The following is a 20349-nucleotide window of genomic DNA, read 5'->3' as shown; positions in this document are numbered from 1 at the left end:
TTCTAATTTCATTGCTGTTATCCATGCTTGTCTTTCATATATACAAGAAAAACATTCCAGGAAAGAAATTCCAAGATGAAAACCCAGACTTAAAGCTTCTCATTGACAAGTTGTAATCAAACTTTGGACTCCAACAAAAATCTCAACTGAAACCAAGAGAAGGTTAATCCAAACTAAAGACATTTCCCCATTTTTGTATTTCTTCCTTCATGCCTGCTGAAGACCTCCAAATCACTACTCTGTACTACTCATATGAGGCTTTCAGAAGAGTTTGAAGAACAGTACAGATATCTTTTTTCTAGGTAAACCAAAGCCTCTCTTGGTACCTGAAGGGTTTTGGCTTTGTCCCTGAAGTCTCAAAAGACCAGGACTTTTAGATTGAAATAGCTGGGTAACCTAAACAGAGATCTCTCTTGAATGCTTATCTGCATTGATATAAGAAGCAAGAAGGAAAGAATTGTCACCAAGACCCATGGGACAAGCTCCCAGTTCTTCCCTTATTTTGACCCACACAATGTATATGACAGAGATGGGCATTTCCAGAGGCATTCCCAGTACAAATATCAAACAGCTTGATATAATTTTTCCCTAAGCCCAGTGACTAGAAGTTCTCAATAGATTTCCAAAGGATTTTTTAAAATGCAGATATTTAGAACAAAAAAATATATAGCAAGTTACAGAGCTCCTTAAAATAATTCGGAGCTTTTTCCACTTGCCAAAGTACATCTGTTCTGAAGTGTGTTTTCCATTGTGGGATTGCACCTGAAGCTGACCCGTGCAGACAGCAGCTGAGCACAACAGTGCACTTTGAAGCAGGGAATAGCAGCAAGTCAATGTGTCTCTAAGCAGTCTGCACCCTCCTTAGGGGTCAAGCGCTAGCTCAGAGCAAGCTGCTAAATGGTTGTTTGTACGATCTCTGCAGGCAAGCAGAGAGGGGTATCTACAGCCAAAGAGGGGATGAAAACAGCTGTAGTTGATAGCAAACACTGCCAGAAGGTCACCACCACCTGGAGGCTGGTTGTTTCAAACCAAAAAGCTGTCGATCTCAGGCGTCTCTGATCATATTTAGAGCATTTAATTATAGTTCATATTTTTAGCATTAGAGAAAACACATTGAAAAAAATAAAGTGCTTTGCTCTTCTTTTGGGATCTCACCTGTTAAACCATAAATATGAACCTATAAGGTCTTTTTCTTTTGGGAATGGCACTGCAACTTTAAACATCATTATATAATCCTGTGTCGGGAATAGAATTATTCTAGTTGCACACCACAGGTTCAAGCACACTGTTATAAACAGGAGAAATTCACTTCATTTTAAAAAGTTCACACAGAGAAAATGTAATTTCAAGAGTTACAAGTTCAAAAAACATTCAGCTCTTTCCAGTTCTCAGCACCTTCTCTTTTGTCCTGCAACAGCTTCATTATTTTCTTATTCTTTGCAGTACATGCCAGTCTTTCTGAATGAAAAGAAACCCTTCCACATTAGTCACAACAGGAAAACGAATTTTGCTTTGCAGCTGGTGAATGAAGATTATCAGAACTTTTATTCACACACAGAAGATAACAATATAATAGCTAAGGAACACTGATGAAATGCTGTGTTTACTCTCATTTATCAGTTTTGCAAACTGCGACTCGTACTCAAAAGAGCTACCTAATTCATGACAGCAGTAGTTCTGTTTGGTAAATTTTGTGCCCTAAATTAAACTAAAATCCAACAGATACCAGGGGGCACATGTAGTGTTATACTTAATACTTATTTGATGCTTTGTGGAGCTATTTTATGATAGGAAAGCAAGAGAAGATGGGGCTTTGTGCCACTTCAAAAGACATCAATATGTTCAGACGAAATAACCAATTTTCTTTAGATGCCAAGTCTGACTGAGGTCTGAGAAAAGCAACTCAATAAAAAGTCCTAACCATAATTTCTGCAGCTAAACTCCACAAAGGAATAGAGTCTTATTAAGTGCTGTGCCTTGGTGTTTAAATCAGTCATTTACAAGGTTTAGCCAAATCTGGAATTACTAAAATGGAGGTATTTCCTACAGCACAATATCAGTCTGTGTGTCTGCATCAGCTTCTCATCATCTAACTAGAGGAATAAATTATGCAGGAAAATAAAAGCAGAATCTGATCCCTTTTCTTGCCTTATTTTAATTTTAGTTGCAATTAAAGGAGTTAAAGCCCTCTTAATAAAGAAATGTTTAAAATACATCAGCTAGATTTAACTTATTACGGTTTTGACAACAAGTCATGTTGTTATTTACTGCAGCATTCAAAGATCCATTTGACTTCTTAATCTTGCATAAGAACTTTCAGGGATGTGACAACATGAATTTTCTATATAAGGCAAATAGACTCTGCATCACAAACATTTTTGACACTTTCAAATGCAGTTTACAGCCTTAAACAGACATTCCGCTTCTCCCACCCACCCACCATCATCCAAGGCCTAGAGTCACCAAAGTTTCAGAATTAAGAGTGGGAGTATTACTAATCTAGCAGGTAAGGGCAGAGCTCAGTGACCTGCTTGTTTGTATGACAGGTTATGGACACACATCCTTATTCCTGTCTGTGATTCTCTCTGGGAGTGCCCTCCTGACTTCCCTACCCAAACCAACCACATCAACTGACCTGGGGTCTAACAGTGAATTTTAAGTAAGAGCCAGGAACAGCAGAAAAGGCATATATGCATATTGGAGAAGTCAAGCAAAGGAGGAAATAAGGCATAGGCTGAATAAAGGAAGCACTGGAGAAAAAGAAATTCTGCATGGGCAGATCCTTAGCAGGTACTTAATTCCCGTCAAAAGGCAAGGGGGCTGGTTCCTAATTATTGCAAGGATCTTGACCTTAGAGTCTCACAAACTCTTCCTGAACTCATAAATGGAGGCATAAAAGGAGACAAAAGCCCCTACCATCCTGGTCCCGGGCAACACTCCCAGCCTTAATCAGCAGAGGGCAAATCAACTTCCTACATATGTTTAGATCAATGGAAGAACAGGGAGCAACATTCCGAACTGCCAACTTCCTTTCCCTAGTTTTAAACTCTGGTTTATGCTTCCCAGATTTCCTTATGTTTTAGCTGCAGTGATATTTCACCTTGCATTACTTAAAACCCAAACCATTCATTCTGCAAAGAGAGGTGTCTGGCTGCATGCTAAATCACCTCTCATTTCTCCTGCTTTCAGTGAGTTTGGATGAGGTCATTTATAGAGGTTCTTTCCAATCAACATTTCTAAGATTCTGTGATTACTTTGTTCTTATGATGTGAGATGACCCATTCCTATCTGCACTCCTTTATTTTATGAATAACTGAAGACAGTAGAAGAAAACTCATCAGACTACAGGACAACTAATTCTCATCTAATAACAGAAACTTTATTAACTCATGGAGCCCTATGCTGGCCCTCCTGGTGAATAAAAACAGTCAAGAAACAGCTGGTGTTTGCATGCAGAATGTGGATTAGTTTGAGAGCATCTCCATTTCTCTGGCTCAGCACACAATTGGAATGAGTTTTCATTCCAATTGCAAGGGAAAGTTACTAATGCAAAAAGTGGCGCAATCTAGTATCAGTAAGAGATTTATACATCAGATCCACTCAGATTAGGCAATTGTAGACAGCAAATCAAACCTCCGTTTTAGGAAGCTGCCTCCAACACAAGGAGCAATATCCTGAGGTTCACGTCCCAGCTCTGTGATGAAGATGCTGCTCCCCTGTCCCTGCAGCTGTACCTGACATGAGGAAGCAAGCCTGAAGGCCCTGCAACAAAAATGCTTTCAATACAAAACCTCTCGCTTCATAACCAGATCTTGCAATCCTCTGAAAGTTTCTCTCATATAGCCTCTAGTCCCTCTCTGTCTCCTCACTTCCAGCACCTTTACAGGGCTGTGATCTTCAAGCACTGAAAAGACATACCCTTAATGCTGAAAAATTAAAGGCTTGCATGTCTGGAACTCACGTGGGGGCTGATGCATATAGTAAAGAGTGCAAAATACCAGGGCTTTGAGGAGGTGGTGCAACAGTCTCCTCTGTAATACGTACATACACACAAAATTAGACCCACAAGTGCATTTTCTAGGTCAACTTCTTCTCCCTCCTCTGCTCTCACCTCCTCCCTTGAGTTCTCTTAATTGTTCTGGGAAGGAATACATGTTTTAAAATGTATCACCAAACTTCATCTTATGAAAACATATTGTCCTGGTTATTTTATATCCCAAACTACTGTGTATGGAATATTAGTCCTCAGTTAATTTTGCCAGTGCAAAAATGGCCTATGCTTTCTTATGCTGTCAAGTGTTTAGTTGCTACACAGCTAATTTATTATCTTTCTTAAGCTAAGGACCAGGAACCTGAGCAGAAAGACTGGCACAGACAAGGGAAAGAAAAAAGTAGGAAAAGTATATTTTGTAGGTACAGTGCAAAACACTACTACAGAAACACTGAAAAGACCTTCTCTCACAGCTCTGCAGATTGTTGTATCCTGAATTTCATGCAGCTCTACAGCACTTTGCCTAATTTATTGTAGACTGCAGAACCTGGGATATAATGTGCAGTTTGAGAGCCACATGGCCTTCTGAACTGGGCTGAATGCTCCTCCCAGTGATCAGCCTAACCACAATTCCTGAACACTCCCAAGATTTTCATGATGCAGTTACCGATTTGCCTCCTTGCAACAGGTATACTTTCATCTGCTTTTCAGCTTCCTTCCTTGTGTATCATCCCCTTATGACTATTTTTAAATAATCTTTGCAAAATAAAAACTCAGCCAGAGCTCTGGATATCACTTCTTCCCTTCAGCAATTTTATATAATAAATTAGACAATAGTAGCATTATCTTGGATGCAGGGAGGTAAGAGCCTGTCAGCACTTTCTTTTCAAATCCACTTTTGCAGGGACTTGCAAATCACCTACAACAATCTGATACGGGAAAAAGAGGGGATGTGAAACCTCAGACCTGAAGGATGAACCTAAAAAAAGGATGAGTAATAGCATTTCAAGGTGTGCCTGAAAGAAAGAGTGAGGAAAGAGGGACTCAGGAAAAAAAAAAAAAAAGGAGATACTTTGATTTTCAATAATGTAATTCCATTTTCACTTATATCCTCCCCATCTTTGCCTAACCATGGCTTTATGTTGATCCTTAAACCAATTGTATTTACATGGTTCATTTCACTTCCGTGCTGTTTACACACAATAACGATTAATTCTTAATATTCCTCTGAGGCAGGTATTATCAACTTGATTTTCTAGAAAAAGATGCAAGGCACAATTTTCCTCAGGCCACAACAGGAATTCTATGTGAGAGCCAGGAATAGAAATAAGGAGTTCCCATTCCCTGTCCTAAATCAAGGTCACAGAACCGTCTCTGGCTCAGTCTATTTTCTCAATGTTTTATGGAGGTGACTCTCCTGTTATGGAACTATGCTTTACACAGACTGGGATTTCCCTAGAATGTGTACAAAGTTCAAGTCATCTCACTGCCAGCCACTGACAACACCTCTGATAAATAGGGTAAGGGCCAGGGCATAGACAGTTTAACAATATACTGTTCACAGGGCTGTTATAAGCCTTACAAGGTGATGGGCAAGAGTGCATTACTCATTTAAATGCCTTTTTTATCTATGAAACATTTTAATTCTCTGAATTTAGACTCCTCTTCCTACTTGAAGCACCTGTGACTGGTAAAGGTTAAGTGGTTAAGTAGCTAAGAAGGGAAGTATTGGAGGGTGGAGCACCTCTGTGCTGGACACAGGGTCTCTGAGCTCAGCACACGCTTCTCACAGTTTTGGGCTCAGACCTCTAACCCAGCACACCTGGGTACATTCCAGGTGGACTGGCACATGTGTGGTGGTCACAGGTCCAGATGCACCCAGCCTGACAGAGCTGTTATGGTTAGATAACTTTGACCTACTGGTTACATTTGTCAAGATGAGAGTGGCGGAATCACGATTGAGCCCTTACGCTACATCAGCTATGCTAAATGCACCAGTTTCTCAGCATGACCCTTGGTTCTCAGGCCAAGTGGTTGGGAGAGGCCCACATCCATGCTGCTACTAAAGTAGCATCTTTAATAAATGAACACAAGATGTGTTTCATGCTCTCAAATATTACCAAAAGGCAAAGGGCAGGGGTGGGAGGTGTTTGAAGATAGAGGTTTGCCTGTAGGCTGCAAGTAATCTCCCCTGATGCAGCCTCATCCATACTCCCTCTTGGAAGAGGTTCCTGGAGTGAACAATCCTTCAAGCTACATCTACAAATTGTCTTGAAAGAGCTTGAGATCATCATAAAATTCAGTCTAGGGAAATATCTAACAATTTTTCAATATGGAAAATCAGGAATTGAGTACTTGAGTATAATCATTAGTCCTCCTTGTCTTAGAAATATAGGTATATTCTAAATATTGGCAGCTGGTCCAAGGCCTGAAGTTACAAGCCTGTTTCCATAGGGGATGAGCTCACATCCTGCAAGTAATGTGTCTACATTCCTTCTCAGGCAACTATGTGCTGGCACAGGCTCTTTACCACATCAGACACATCTACAGAGCCTCCAGGTGATTCACTGTGTGGACTTTGGTGCTGACAGCACCTTATGACTTTCTGAACATTCATATTTAGCATGTTTCATCTTAATTACGCTGAACAGCTGTCAGCATCTCCTAAAGGAAATCTCCCCAAAACAATCTGTCAGGATTCTCAGAATCAAGGTTTCTGAAATGTCAGTTTAAGGAAAAAATTTAAAACTGTCCTGTTTACCAAGAGTCAGTGTCCCAGAAAACCTGCTTTTCTGGCTTGGTGGGGATCATTTGAGTAGCTAACAGGTGCAATTCTTCATTGAAGTTGGGAGAAGATTTTTACTTCCCAATTTTTACTTCCCTTTTACTTCTCAGAACACTCAAGAGCTAAGTGACTCAAAAGAATAGCTCAAGCTGCCTTAATACTTCATCAGATCATTCTGTGCCATCTCTCCTGGGATTACAGATCATTAACTTCTAGAGGGAGTCAGAGGAATTCCCATCAGTAATCTTCTCATTGAGGTTTCCATTACATTCAGCACAACCCTCAGCAAGGCTTTCTTGACAAATCCTGTCCTTCATGTTTATGAATTCTATAGCAAATGCTTAAAGCTGAAGGAAGCACAATCAAAAAGGTGAAAACAATAAATATACATATTTTATAAATGAGAATATTTCTGACAGCTACACTGGAAACATAAAAGCTACTTTTCAAAGATCAGAACTGTTCAGTGACAGTTTTCAGTTCTATTGCTATTATCACTTAAATATATTTATATAACACTTCTTTATCACCATTCTCTTCTATGACATCTCTTACAGCTAAGATGAATGTCTATATATATCCCTCTCTTACTCAATAATTAGTTTGCAAAATCAAGCAGCTCATGTAGCTGAGCACCAAGTCATTTATATTTGAAAGTACCTCATTTTATGTAATTATTATGTATAATTTGAAGCAAAAATACATCAAAAAATTTAAGTGTCTGAGCAAACTCTGAACTTCTTCCATGTGTTCAGTAACCTTTAGCTATGTTCCTCCTGCCCTACTTTTTCCATAGGTAAATTTTATTGCAGTGCTTAAGAACAACAACATTCAGGTCCTCTTTATTGCTAGCTGAAAAAAGAAACCCTTTTCCCACTATGGCTGTATGGTCAAAGGTACAGTCCAGAGGGCATTCACTGTGTCCTTTAGCTCCAGGTGAATTGTAAGTAATTTGGAGTGGTGAATATCAGACTCCACTGCTGCACTACCAGAGAATGACTTGTAATGACAGAAGCATGACAACAAGATGGGGCTGGAACTAGGTGATACTTTAGAGTCCCCTCCAGCACAAACCACCCTATGATTCTATGACAGCAAGCACTGTGAGCCATCCAGCTGTTCAGGGATGCTAAGAAGATATTCTGGCAAAATGTGGGAAAAAGACCCCACTGATTCAAAATGATGCAGGGATTGGGGATCTCACCTTCAATAGAACTTTCTTTCAGTGCATAAAACTTTTAAAAACCAAAACAAGACACCTTAATTTTAAAAAGCCACTTTCAGCATTGATTTCTTAATTTAAATTGTCTCAGGGTATCTCCCACCAGGCACCCACTTCTGTCACAGTGTACAGGGAGCTTTTGGACACAACAGTGGCAGAAAGTGAAACACAGTACCCTCATACAAACACAGATATTTTTAACACCTGATGTTGATGCTTGAGAAATGCCTCAACATTTCCCTCCCAGACGTTGGACAGCACCAGTGGGTGACAGCTGGCAAGTGAACTCACTTCAATAAGAGAAAATGGTAACACTCGTTCACATTCCCTGACCAGTGACCCAGTAACTCCTGTGTGATTGAGGGCATGAGCCCAAACTTTCAGAAGATTCACAAAACAACTTTTTACCATTTACAATCTAGCCAGACTTCACCAGCTTCCTTTTCACCTTGCCTCCTCAGGACCCTTGCCCAGACCACTGCCTTCTTATCCTACCCCTAAGTTGCTTTCTCTCCATCACCTGCCTTATGTCATTTTTTCCACGTGCCCCACCTGAACCTTCCTGCTGCTGCCTCCTACCTCTCCTTAGGCTTCTGCCATCCTGTGTCTCCTGTAATATCAATTTCTACAGCACCTGTCTGAGTTCAAGTTAAGAAACTCAGGATCATGTACAATGTCACAGTTTTCTCTGATACCAGAGTTCCTCTCAGTGCTCCTCAATGGTGGGGAACAAAAAGTTCTGAAAAGTAGGATCCACTTTATACCTTTTTCAATACTGGGAGGAGTTCCTGACAGGGTCCCACAGCCTCGTAAACTGCTACTTGCTACTCAGAAGATCTTGGACTGGTGGCCTTTGAGTAAAACGTGTAGTTGTTCTTTTCCCACACTGATGATGGGTGGGAACTGCTGGAGAGCTATCACTTCTTCAGCCAGAAGTGGTAAAGTGCAAGGGGTTAGTGAATGCCTGACAGAAGTAAAAAGATACAGCCAGGTAAGTTTGCTTGGGTTTACACCCCATGTCCAGCTTGCATATATGCAATGCCAGAGAAGACAACTCTCCCTGCCTTGAGCATTGTGCACAAATCCGCTGTGACTCAAGTGATCATGCTCAGAGCCTCTTGCCAATGGCAATGCTGCATCTCTTCTGCAGCTCCTTCTATTGCTGAGCACTTTTAGTTAAACACCACAGCAGCCTAACAAGAATTATTCATGGAAGTAGGTTTCTTAGTGCTGCTGTCAATGTTATGCATAGCAAGTGGCAGCAATGTTCCAGCTGACTTACTCTGCTGATTGTCCACGAATAGGCACAAACTATTTCACAGGGTTCTGGAACCCTATACAATATACCAGTCTCTACAGATGGATCACAGAAGTCAACATGACCATGGATATATTGCATTTTTACATCTCTCCAGTTCTGGCCCCCAAAAAATCAGAAATTAAATACATCAGTGGAGTCAGAGTTCAGGTACACAACAGCAAGCAGCATGAATGGATTCACAGAATGAAGTGCTGATAAGAAGGGCTCAATCACAGCATCACACCTGTGTTTTGGGTTTTCCTGTGAAATAGTGTTAATCTGCTTTTATAAGCTGAACACATGTAAGATTTTGCAGAATACTTGGTGTGTTTCTGCTTAGTTTCATCAAAAAGGCATCCTGTTTCCACACCCCAAGCCTACTCTGTAATGCAAAACAAAAACAGGATACATGGGCAGGGCTGGGAGATTATTGTCAAAAAATCATTTGGAATTTGAGTGAGTGTTCTATCTAGTTGCACTTCACCTCTGTGGGTACATCAAGAAGCTAAAGCATGCAAGGCCTTAAACAGGTCTGCTATGGATCATACCTCATTGGAGAAGTACTTTCCTGGAATCTCTAACTGCTGCTCCTTACACTAGCCAGATCTAAATTATGACAACACAGAGAATATTCTCAATTAAGAACTAAGTGGCACACCAGAGTTCCTTAAAATACTAATAATACCAGTACAGAAAACTACTAGTTTCCTAATGGTTTGATAATTATAAAAAATAATAAATAGGAATGTCAAGATATTCAGTAATGCTACTTAATGTTTGTCTTAATAATAAAATCTTCTGCAATCCAGTAATTTTTCAAAACATAGAAGTTCTGGCAGTTGAAGAAACAAGTGGGTTTACTTGCATCCTCACCTTGGATAGTGGAATATGCCACTATTTGGCTGTTTCAGCTAAAACTGAGAAATAGTAGGAAATAACCCTTCCAAAACCAGCTGTTTTGCTGGAGGACTGGTTGTAATAAACGTGCTAGGAGGAAAGAGAGGAGACAGGGAAGAGAGGTAAGTATATCTTATCTCTTTAAAAAGAAATTAAATTATGCTAGGACAGATATAAAAATAAACCTAAATCAAAAAGAAAGTAGGATTAATCAAAATAGCTGGTCAAGGTCAACAAACAGAAAAGTCACTGGAATATCCTCAATATCTATTTTCAATATAAAGAAGTAAAAGAGGAAAGGCAGAATAACACTTCCATCTGAGAGTCAGAACTGTGACTGAAATATAATTTAAGAAACATATCAGTCAACCTGAAATCCCTTCCCAGCACTCTTAATAAGAGCAAAATGAACAGGATATTGAGAGGCAGGAGATAACTCTTCTGCAATACTGAACAAACAATCCAGCAAAGTGAGTAAGCATATACTGACGTTTTAGCATGCATTTAAGTTTCAGCATCTTCAGTAAGAATCTGATATCTGCCCATGCACTCCTCTCGATGGAGATCCACGAACGTGGGCCTGTCTCACACACAAGCCTTCCTTCAATCTGTGGGCATCAATCTGTCCAGTAGCTGTGGAGCTTCTTAAGGACTCAGGGGAGAGGCAGTCATGTGCCAACCGTGCAGGATGGTGAACAAGACAGTTCTGCACAGCACCTCCTGTCACCTGAGGGCTGTGTTTCACAACTGCTTATCCTGTTTCTGCTTCAGCTCTGCACTGCTGTGATGGGAACACTGGTACTTCTCTACTAGAAACTGAACAAGTCTTCAAATGTGTTAAAGTGCAATTGTGACAATTCAGGTAGGCACTGACCCGTCTTTCAAATTAAACTCCTTTGAATTGTTTGCAGTTTAAAAGTCAAGGATCACAAAACTGGACATCACTGGGAAATCAAGCTGACAAGCAAAGCTTCCCACAGGCACAGTGAGAGCTCCTCCACTGACCTTCTTTGCAACACATGGTGTGGTAAGACGTGCACCCTCTTCCTGCCCCACCACACTAACTCCCTGGCACCACCTGCTAGGAATGAGAAGACAGTAAAACTATAGCATGGGGAAATGATAAAATGGGTGTGATGGCTCTGAGGTGGCACATTTCTCTCACTCACTTCTCTGACCACAGGAAAAAGAAGTCTGTATGTAACACAGAATTAAAAACTGCAAATCAAAAGTGTAAGCAATACTGCAATTTGCCCTGTCCTTTTGAAAGGAGTCAGTTTTGTAGCACTAGGAGATATTTGCCTACTTTGAATTCCTCTGATGCCTATTCCACTATCTTGGTATTACACTCTGAGGACCTATTTTCCCCTCTGTCACCCAGAACATAAAGTGTCATTTCAGGATATTACACTCTTTCCTGTGTTAAAGAACCACGTGATTCTAGAAGTCATAATATTGTGAGCATGCTTAGATCCATTACTTCATGTCATATGACTAAAACATCTCCTAAAAAGAAACAGTCTTACTTCTTATTCACACTTCTTTGGTTGTTAACAATGGATCTGCACCCATGAATCTAGAAATCTAAGTGTCCAGAGCAAAGAAGTCATGAATTCATATACAGGCTGCAGAACAAAGAAAAATGAGAAAAAGCTATTTGAAGTGAGCTGATTTCTGTACATTTACCAGTGTATCTCGTGCATGCTTGATGGTGGTATCAAAGGGAACTAATTGGACACATGTTGAACCAGCCCAAGATAAATAAGTTCACTTGAGCTCCTTCTCATCTCCCTGAAAATGATCACTATCCCACACATCCACATTTCATTTGAGAAGTAGTTCATACATCACCACAAGAAGATAAAACATTGACTGTGACTAATGTAATAAGCCTGAAGCACTAAAGAAAGATTAGGGGAAAAAACGTTTGGAATTTATGATTTTTGTTCTCTTGCTTCCTCATAACAGGATCTGAAAATCTTGAAAGAACTTAAGTGCATCAAAGAATAATCTTTGAAAATCATGCTTACAGGCAGGAATACAAATTGGATAGTAGTCCCTAGGCCACTGGCCTACCTTTGTAGAAGGGTGGCTTATATTTAATTTCCCCTGACTAACAATTCACCTTTATGAATTAGAATTTAACATTTGGAAACAAGAGGCCTTAAGGTTTGAAAGTTAAAGTAAAAAAAAAAAAATCTTATAAAAAATGCAAATTAAAAAGCTTCTTATCTGACAAACTCTTAATGCTATTTATATCACTAGTGGCATCATGACACAGCAATTAAATTATAACCCTTTCACTAAAAGACCATTTTTTTGCCTATTTAAAACAGAAGGGAAGAAACAAGAAACTTTAGTTCAAGAAAGCCTCAAGTAACCAGACATATAGGCAGGCCATAGTTAGAGGAAAAGCAGAAGGTACACAGATAATTTGCATTTGACTATAACCAAGTTTGAGTTAGGGTATTACACCAAGCAATACATGAGCTGTCATTAACTTCTAGCTGATATACATTTAGGCAGCATTGAGTCATCTACAACCTAGTCCATAAATTCTTTTCATTTTACTTAGGCTACTCTGTCAGACAGGAACTCACAAAGCATACTGTGTTCCCTAGTTTGTGGACTGTATAACTAAAATTTTATTTTGGCAGTTTAGCTATTTTTAAGGATTAGCAAAGTTCAAGTATGAAGTTAATGATTTTAAGTAATTACTAACACTTTTTTTTAATATAACTGCTCATTTCCTACTCTATTTAGACATAGAGGAACAGTTTTAATATCATCCACTATTTAAGGAGAGCAAGGAAAAGGAATGGGACAAAATATGTAATCCCCCTGTAAAATCATTATGATTGACCCAGTGATCCAAGAACCAAACTTTTTCCCCAAAGACAATACGTTTTAAAAACATGTCGTGAATTCTGAATTATTTCAGTAAAATAACAAACATTGGTTATACTCAAATGTCAATCCAGGATGTATATGGGGGAAAATAGAGTCCAATCCAACACCATTGTTAAAGAAATTGGGATGGGGTTGCATTACACAGCCAGGAAAAAAACTTCTCTGGCTAACTGCGCCACCTTATGATTTAAATTTAAATGGAAAATTAAATGATTGTCCAGTCCCTAGAAGAAAACACTTACTCAAAGATATTCCTCTAGACCTAAAAATGGGATCGGGAGCTTACTTTCTTACAGAGAAGTGCAGGGTTGTATACTTCAGCATTGCTCTTCTGGTTAAAAACCATGTCAGCAATATAAATGGAAAAAAATACATTCAGTCTTGCTGGATTGTGTTTTTGTAATAACAGTATACACATCCAAATCAATAAAGCCAGGCAAATAGCAGAGTAGTGGTTTAGCAATCTTAGCACTGTTAGCTAAGTATACAATCAACTCTAAAACAAATGCTTCATAATCCGTAATTCTCCCGTGTAAATCTCTGCTGGTATAACCCTGGGAAATAAGAAAGCTTTACTTCTGATTTTTTTTTCTCTAACGTTTAAAGCATACCGGCAGTAAGCCCTAATTTATAGCCAACAGATCGAATTTGCACTGAAATCTCTAGTCAGACATGAAATTAAACAGCACAGATATTCAAAGGAGTTACAGCATGCATTTAAATACATTAACCACATCCTACCTTGCATCCAAACATCAACGATAAAGTGTTGTTGGTGCATGCAACTTTGCAGTGGCAAATCATTGGTGTAAAGCAGTCAGGATCTTTAACAATAGGGCACATTCCTTTAGTGCTGCAGTAGTGGCAGCCTACTGAAGGCTGAAAACAAGTAGCTAACACAGCACATGGAGTGGCAACATATGCTGCTCAACAGCTAGCTTTCCTCTTGCTGGTCAGAAGCAGCCTGCTTGAATCTCTACCTGGGTCCCATTCAGCCATCCCCTTCTTTGTTGGTGAATCAACGATGCAACAACGATCACGGATCTCAGGATTTCCCTTCCTCTGGGAAATTAGTTTTTACATCGGGGAAGGAAAAAAAAAAAAAAAAAGAAAAAAAAGGAAAAAAAGAGAGAAATGGAAATGAGGGGGACTAGCAGGTGTGGCAGTATTAGCATGTAAAAGGATGTAAACGCCTACTCATAACAATCACATAAGATTGTCATGCTAGCTGAAGTGGGCTGAAATTATTCCATCGGAAGAAAAATACTGCAGCTCCTGATTTGGTAAAAAGCCAGTGAGTTGCTGCAATACATAGTCATAGTGTGGAGAGAAGAGAAAAAAAAAGACTTATCTAAGAAGCCAGGATCCTCAGCCTTTATCAATATGCATTCCAGTAAGGATTCCCTTCCCAGCGCCTCCCCGTGAAAAAGAATCAAATCAGTCGCAACTCCAGAGAAGCGATGACCTTTGCTTTCCCCAAATAGACGAATCTCAGCAGGAAACAAACTGTACTCAGAGCTGAAAATCACAGATGCTGGGAGTTTGTAATAAGAGAAATACAAGCAACATTTATCCAATCCTGGCTTGCCACATGGGAGCTTTCTCCAGGCACAAATTTACAAATAGACAGGTTGAAGGATTGCAGGAGACACTGAATAAAGATATGAAGTTACACGGAAAATGCACCAGCATGAAGCTAAAGAGTCAAGCCTCTTTCAACTCTGCTTTGGAGGCAATGTAACTGTCTCCAGCTAGTACTGCTATCCTGCAACCTGCAAACATCTTGCTGTAAACCAGAAAAGCAATAATTAAAAGAAGAAGTTTGGGAACATAATACTCGTTTGGATTCTGTTACAGCTGTCACTGCTCCTTCAGTTAAAGCAACACCAGCTGAAAATGCATAATAAAGCTCTTGGATGAACAAATCACTAGCTGTGCTTTTTAAGAGGATTATTTATATCAAAAGTTGGATTAATGTATCCTCCAGGTTTAGGTTTGGTCCTGGCAGACGCAAATAGAAAATGAAAAGGCCATGATATGGAAAGTAAAGTGATGTCCTTAATGATTTCACAGCTGATAGCAGAGTAAACCAAGCAGTTGTTCCACAGTGCCCTGACCCTGCTTTTCTGTGACTCACTAAGCTCTGCCCATCAAATTAGAAACTCTTTCTAAAGAAATGAGAGCAGCTTGTCTCCCTGGCAATTGCAAGTGAGTTCTTAAGTCACAACTGAAACAGTTTTCTGTAACAAACCCGAAGTAGAAATTTGTTATACAACAGAACAGAGAAAATGGCAAATGGAGGTCCCGGTGTGAAGCCAGATCAAGCAGTACAAGAGGATGAATAGCATAGGATTTTTTTTATAAAGCTGCCTGACAGACCCTAACTTAGGCAACCTGTTCTACTATGATTTTATTTAGTGTTTAAATAAGTATAGATACATGCATGTGTGTGTATGCATATACCTATACTTTAAGTAGAATTTCATCAGGATAATTTACCCTTGCTTTGCAGAGTTCAAAGCCACAAAACAACCAATTTCCTCATCTTTGCTCCTACTGTTGCACCATACACTAACTTTATTTTATCCAATTTTGGTGTGCAGTTAAATTCCAGCTTGGAATAATTTTTTCTGATAATTGTGTCTCACTCTCTATTTTTGAATTTTGCACTCGCAAGAGCCCAAGCTCAGTAAAATTACAGCAGTTTCTAGATGGAAGTGGCAGATAGAGCTGTTCCACAGTCAGAGTTACAACCCAGTTCCATTTCTGAAGATTTCTTTTTTGCAAATAACAAGCTCTTACAAACCATTGTCCTCAATTCGCTCAGCTCACACTTCTCTCCCGACCAGCCCGGACACGAGCCCGTGTGCCATGGGAGCTCACTGCATGGATGCCCTTCAGTCAGCTGTTCCATAACCTGAGTTTGTGTGACCCAGGAGCCCAAAGTGACATCGCAGCAGCACTTTTCTCAACAGTGACTGAGCCTGTTTAGAAAAGTACTGTAGTGACAAACAGCAGCTGTAACAGTGCTGAATCTTTGATCTGTTTATTCCTAGCTTGCCTATCTTGTTATTAAGCTATATATTATACAGATTTTTCTTTCAAGCACTGTCTCTCGCATAACCAGCACTGGTGTAAATATAGAAAAGCGTAGTTTCCATGACAATACATTCCATAGCTACAGCCAGCAGCCACTATCATTAAAACATGAATCACAGTGCTACCTTAAGGTGTGAGCACACTACATCATCACTGGCCTCAGAAGCATTAATTTGGGATGGGGGTGGCATGGCAATATTTTTAGGAGACACTACTATAAAATGCTTGGAATCTGTGCTATTAAACTATTTTGGCCCTTCTAATAGTCACCCATGTTAGCGATTTCAGTGATCAGTAACTCCCAATCTGTACCAATCATTAGCATTTTGAAGAGAAGGATGCATCACATCTGTACTTTTCAATGTTTTAAACACCATGTCCTGATTGAAAACCAAACTCAAGCACACAAATGGGATTTCTGATTAATATGCATATGGTCTAATTAAAATCACCTTCATTTAGTTCCAAATTCTGATTTCAAAGGGAAAGACAATCAGCCAGTTAACCTCTTGCACCATTCGGATCTTACTGCATTCAGCTGGCTCAAGTTTACAAAAGGGAGGACATATCTGTTCACTAAAATTCCCATTTCTTCCCCAGCCCCTGCCACTACTACAGATTTTAAAGCAGAACAGGTTTCACCTGTGATTTCATTTCAGTGTTAAGATGCACCAAACAGCAAGCACCCAAGTATTTTGCAAGGCACGAAATTCATCCCTTCACACTTGAGCTAATCGTTGCTTTCAAGTGAAAAACAGTTACCTGACACACAGTCATTTGGGAAAATCTCAGAAAAGGAAGATTTATTCCAGTGACAGATTTGAATAATAACTCATGTTGCAATTGGCCAAGTCATTTATTTCCATTAAGTGAAAATCACATACAAAAAAATGTCATAAGAAAACATTTGCTCAGAGATCTTTTCTATCTTTTCGTTTTTTACAACAGCACTTATCACACACACAAGTATATTGGCACTTGCCAGGAAAGGCATTTAAATCACAGTCATACTGCAGGAGCAAGGATTCTTGGAAAATCTATGTCCACATTTTTGTGCTAAGGAATACCCAGAGGAACACAAATTGTGAGTGCTACTCTATGAAGAGTCCACGGATCAGTTCTTTTGAGCCCTCCAGCCTTCTTGGGCTTGATTGCATTGATCCAGCCACTTGCTCACAGCCAGTCTGATAAGACCTCTCTTGCTCTACCAGCCCCTCTGGAAGCTGCCAACATATCAGCTCTAGGTTTTCCAAAGACATCTGTCTGCCTTTCATAGTGCACCATTTTGTGGAAATGGATGAATTAAATTGCAACTTAGTTGCATTTCAAGAAGTATTATGCTCATGTTTGCATGGTATTTCCTTGCTTAATGTGTATACATCTCCTCCTGTACTGGAGCAGTTTCAAATAGTAATGCTTAGCTTTGAACCTGACATATCACGTGTGAGAAACATGACCAATATAAGCAAAAAAAAAAAAAAAAAAAAGACATCGAGAGTCACAAAGAATTTTGTCAAATTCACATTTGACTATCTTATGATGCTTAATTTTAGGATTTCTTAATTCTCTGCTGCTTCTGTTGAGAAGATTGCTTAAGTTTTGGTTACTATGGTACACATTTATGTATTTCCCCTTGCCTGATTTCACTACTCAACTTTTTGTTCCTTTGCTATACCTTTTAAAAACTCCATTAACCCTTACAACATCCATTAGGTATGAGAAAATCATGATGATCTATAAACCCTTGGCCAAGGTATGTGATTATTAACTTGCTTCTAATCTTATGTTAGAATTCAAAACCATCTTCGCTGTTGTCTCAAGTCCCTGAATACTAATCAAGACTCTTAAAAACAAAACCTGTCTCTGACAGTGATTAAAAAGAAGTTGTCTTTTCAAGGAATCAGATAAAAGAAAAAGCAAAAAGGCTCGTTGCACCACAGGCAGCACATACAAAGGCAACCAGAGAAAGTAAATATAAAACAAACTTGAAAGATCCCCCATCAAAATAGAAATGATTGCACATAACTGTCTCACATGTTCCTTAAGAACAAAACAGTCTCACACCTCAGTCTAAACCAAAGTCTTTACAGCTGTACTATCTTTGGAGAGGCTCCACTTTGGGGGTTTCAAGCACCTGAGCAATATAATGTAATATAATATATTGTGATGTATCAATATATTGTACACTTTCTGTGAGCTGGCCATTTTGAGGTATACAATGGGACATCAATTTCATTTTGCTGATTTTTGTCTATCGGTGAGTATCAGAAGCCTGGGCTTAGTTTGCCTGAAAAACCATCTCCCTCTGGAACAGTAATCATAGAATGGTTTGGGTTGGAAGCAACTTTTAAAGGCCATGTAGTTCAACTCTCCTTCAACAAGCAGGGATGTTTTCAATCAGGTCAAGTTGCTCAAAGCCCTGTCCAACCTGGCCCAGGATGTTTCCATGGACGGGACATCTGCCACTTCTCTGGGCAACCTGGGCCTGTGTTTCACCATCCCCACTGGAAAACAAAAATTCCTTATATCTAGTCTACATATAGTCTGCTTTGGTTGCAAACCATTACCCCTTGTTCTATCACAACAGAACCTGAGAAGATTTCTGTTGTCATATTTCATACAGGGCTCAAAGTACTGAAAAGCAGCAGCACAGAGCCTTCTCTTCTCCAGACTCAGCAATCCAAACTCTCAGACTTTCCTCATAGGAGAGACATCCCAACCCTCTGATCACTTTTGCACTTGCTCCAATGGGCCCACACCTTTCCTTCACTGGGAATCCCAGAGCTGGATGCAGCATTCCAGGGGGAGTCTCACCACAGTGGAGTAGCTGGGGAGATCACCTACCTCAACCTGCTGGTCACACTTCCCTCACTCCAGCCCAGGATATGGTCCCACCTTCTGGGCTGTGAGCTCATATCATTGAAGTCTGCCCAGGAAAGACCCCACAGTCACCAGATACCAGCTCAAGAGCTGCTAATTTGTGATCTTCATGCATCTCATGCAAAACTGTGTTTGAACTGGTTCCAAGGGGTAATATGAGATTTAACTTTCATGTGTACTTTTAGAAACAGGGATAAGGCAAATTTTTTTGTGTGTGTCCAACGGCTCAAGGAGCTGACAAAGTCTGGGCCGGTCCTGCCATGAGGAGAAGATGAATAGGGCCACTGGGGTGGAGATGGAACAGAGAGCTCCAGGGACAGCTGTGTAGAAACAGATTTGCCACTCCTGTGAGATGTCATTGGGACTGCTGGGACCCACCTATTCCACTGTCATGAGCAGCATCTGCTCCATCTCACACAGTGGCTTGTGACAACTGATCTCATTTTCACAAATCACTGTATGGAGACAAGGATGAGCTACCAGTTGGTTCCTGCCAACAGCAGACCCTGCTGGTTCATTTCACCAAGAGATGACAGGGACATGGGGATAGAAAGTTCTCCTCAAGCGCCTTGAAATCTGAGCATGGAGGCAGAGAGAAAGGCAGAGGATAGACTGGATGCTCTGGAAAAAACCTATGCATCAAGAATTCACATGTGGTAGGCAGCTTGGAAAACATGACTCAATCTCCCCACCTGAAGATGGAATTAATGCCTTCCAATTAAATGCCCATATCTCTAAGTATGCCATCCTATAACAGTGATTTTTAGGTTAATGGGAATGCTCTTACAGAAAGTACTCATGTTCATAAGTGTTTACACATTATAAAGAGCCACATTCCCTGCATAGTTCTACATTTGTAACTAGTGAAAAACTGTCTGAATTATTTATGAAAATAATTTTGATCTGTTAAATCATTTACCAACTGAATATAATTATTTTAAGTCACTTCTCCAGCCAGGTATAAATTTAAAACAAAAATATAAGAGAGGGGAGAAAAATGCTCTAATTAAATATCAGCTTGAAAGAGAAAAGCAAGCATATTGCTGACAGTCCTCAACAGATATAAAACAGCTCCACTTATCTGAAGATTCCTATTTATATCGTGTATTAGCATTTTTAAGGTTTTCTGTGACAAATTAAAGAGAAATAAAGGCCTGATCCTGCTGGCACAGAGTGGAAACATGCACACAGAATATTTAGAAAATATATGCCTTACTTTAATGTCACTATGTAGGCCACTATGTAGGCCTACTGATTCCTTCAGG

At 39.8% G+C, this 20349-nt stretch overlaps 1 protein-coding gene across 4 annotated transcripts in view; it reads right to left on the bottom strand.

The window, feature by feature from the left end:
- DLG2 (discs large MAGUK scaffold protein 2) overlaps positions 1–20349 on the bottom strand; it is a 985669-nt gene that overhangs the window by 605780 nt on the left and 359540 nt on the right. The window contains exon 1 of one of the 4 annotated variants that reach the window (XM_059492079.1): positions 13847–13948. The exons of the other annotated variants lie outside the window; for them this stretch is intronic. Coding sequence (XP_059348062.1) covers positions 13847–13948 — 102 coding nt within the window. Of the gene's footprint in view, positions 1–13846; positions 13949–20349 lie in introns of those variants that run through there. 4 annotated transcript variants of the gene reach the window in all.

Source organism: Ammospiza nelsoni, chromosome 2, assembly GCF_027579445.1.
Source record: "Ammospiza nelsoni isolate bAmmNel1 chromosome 2, bAmmNel1.pri, whole genome shotgun sequence".
NCBI classification, from domain to species: domain Eukaryota; kingdom Metazoa; phylum Chordata; class Aves; order Passeriformes; family Passerellidae; genus Ammospiza; species Ammospiza nelsoni.
Note: the sequence above shows the minus strand (reverse complement) of the source record. Positions and strands in the feature narration are given on the sequence as shown.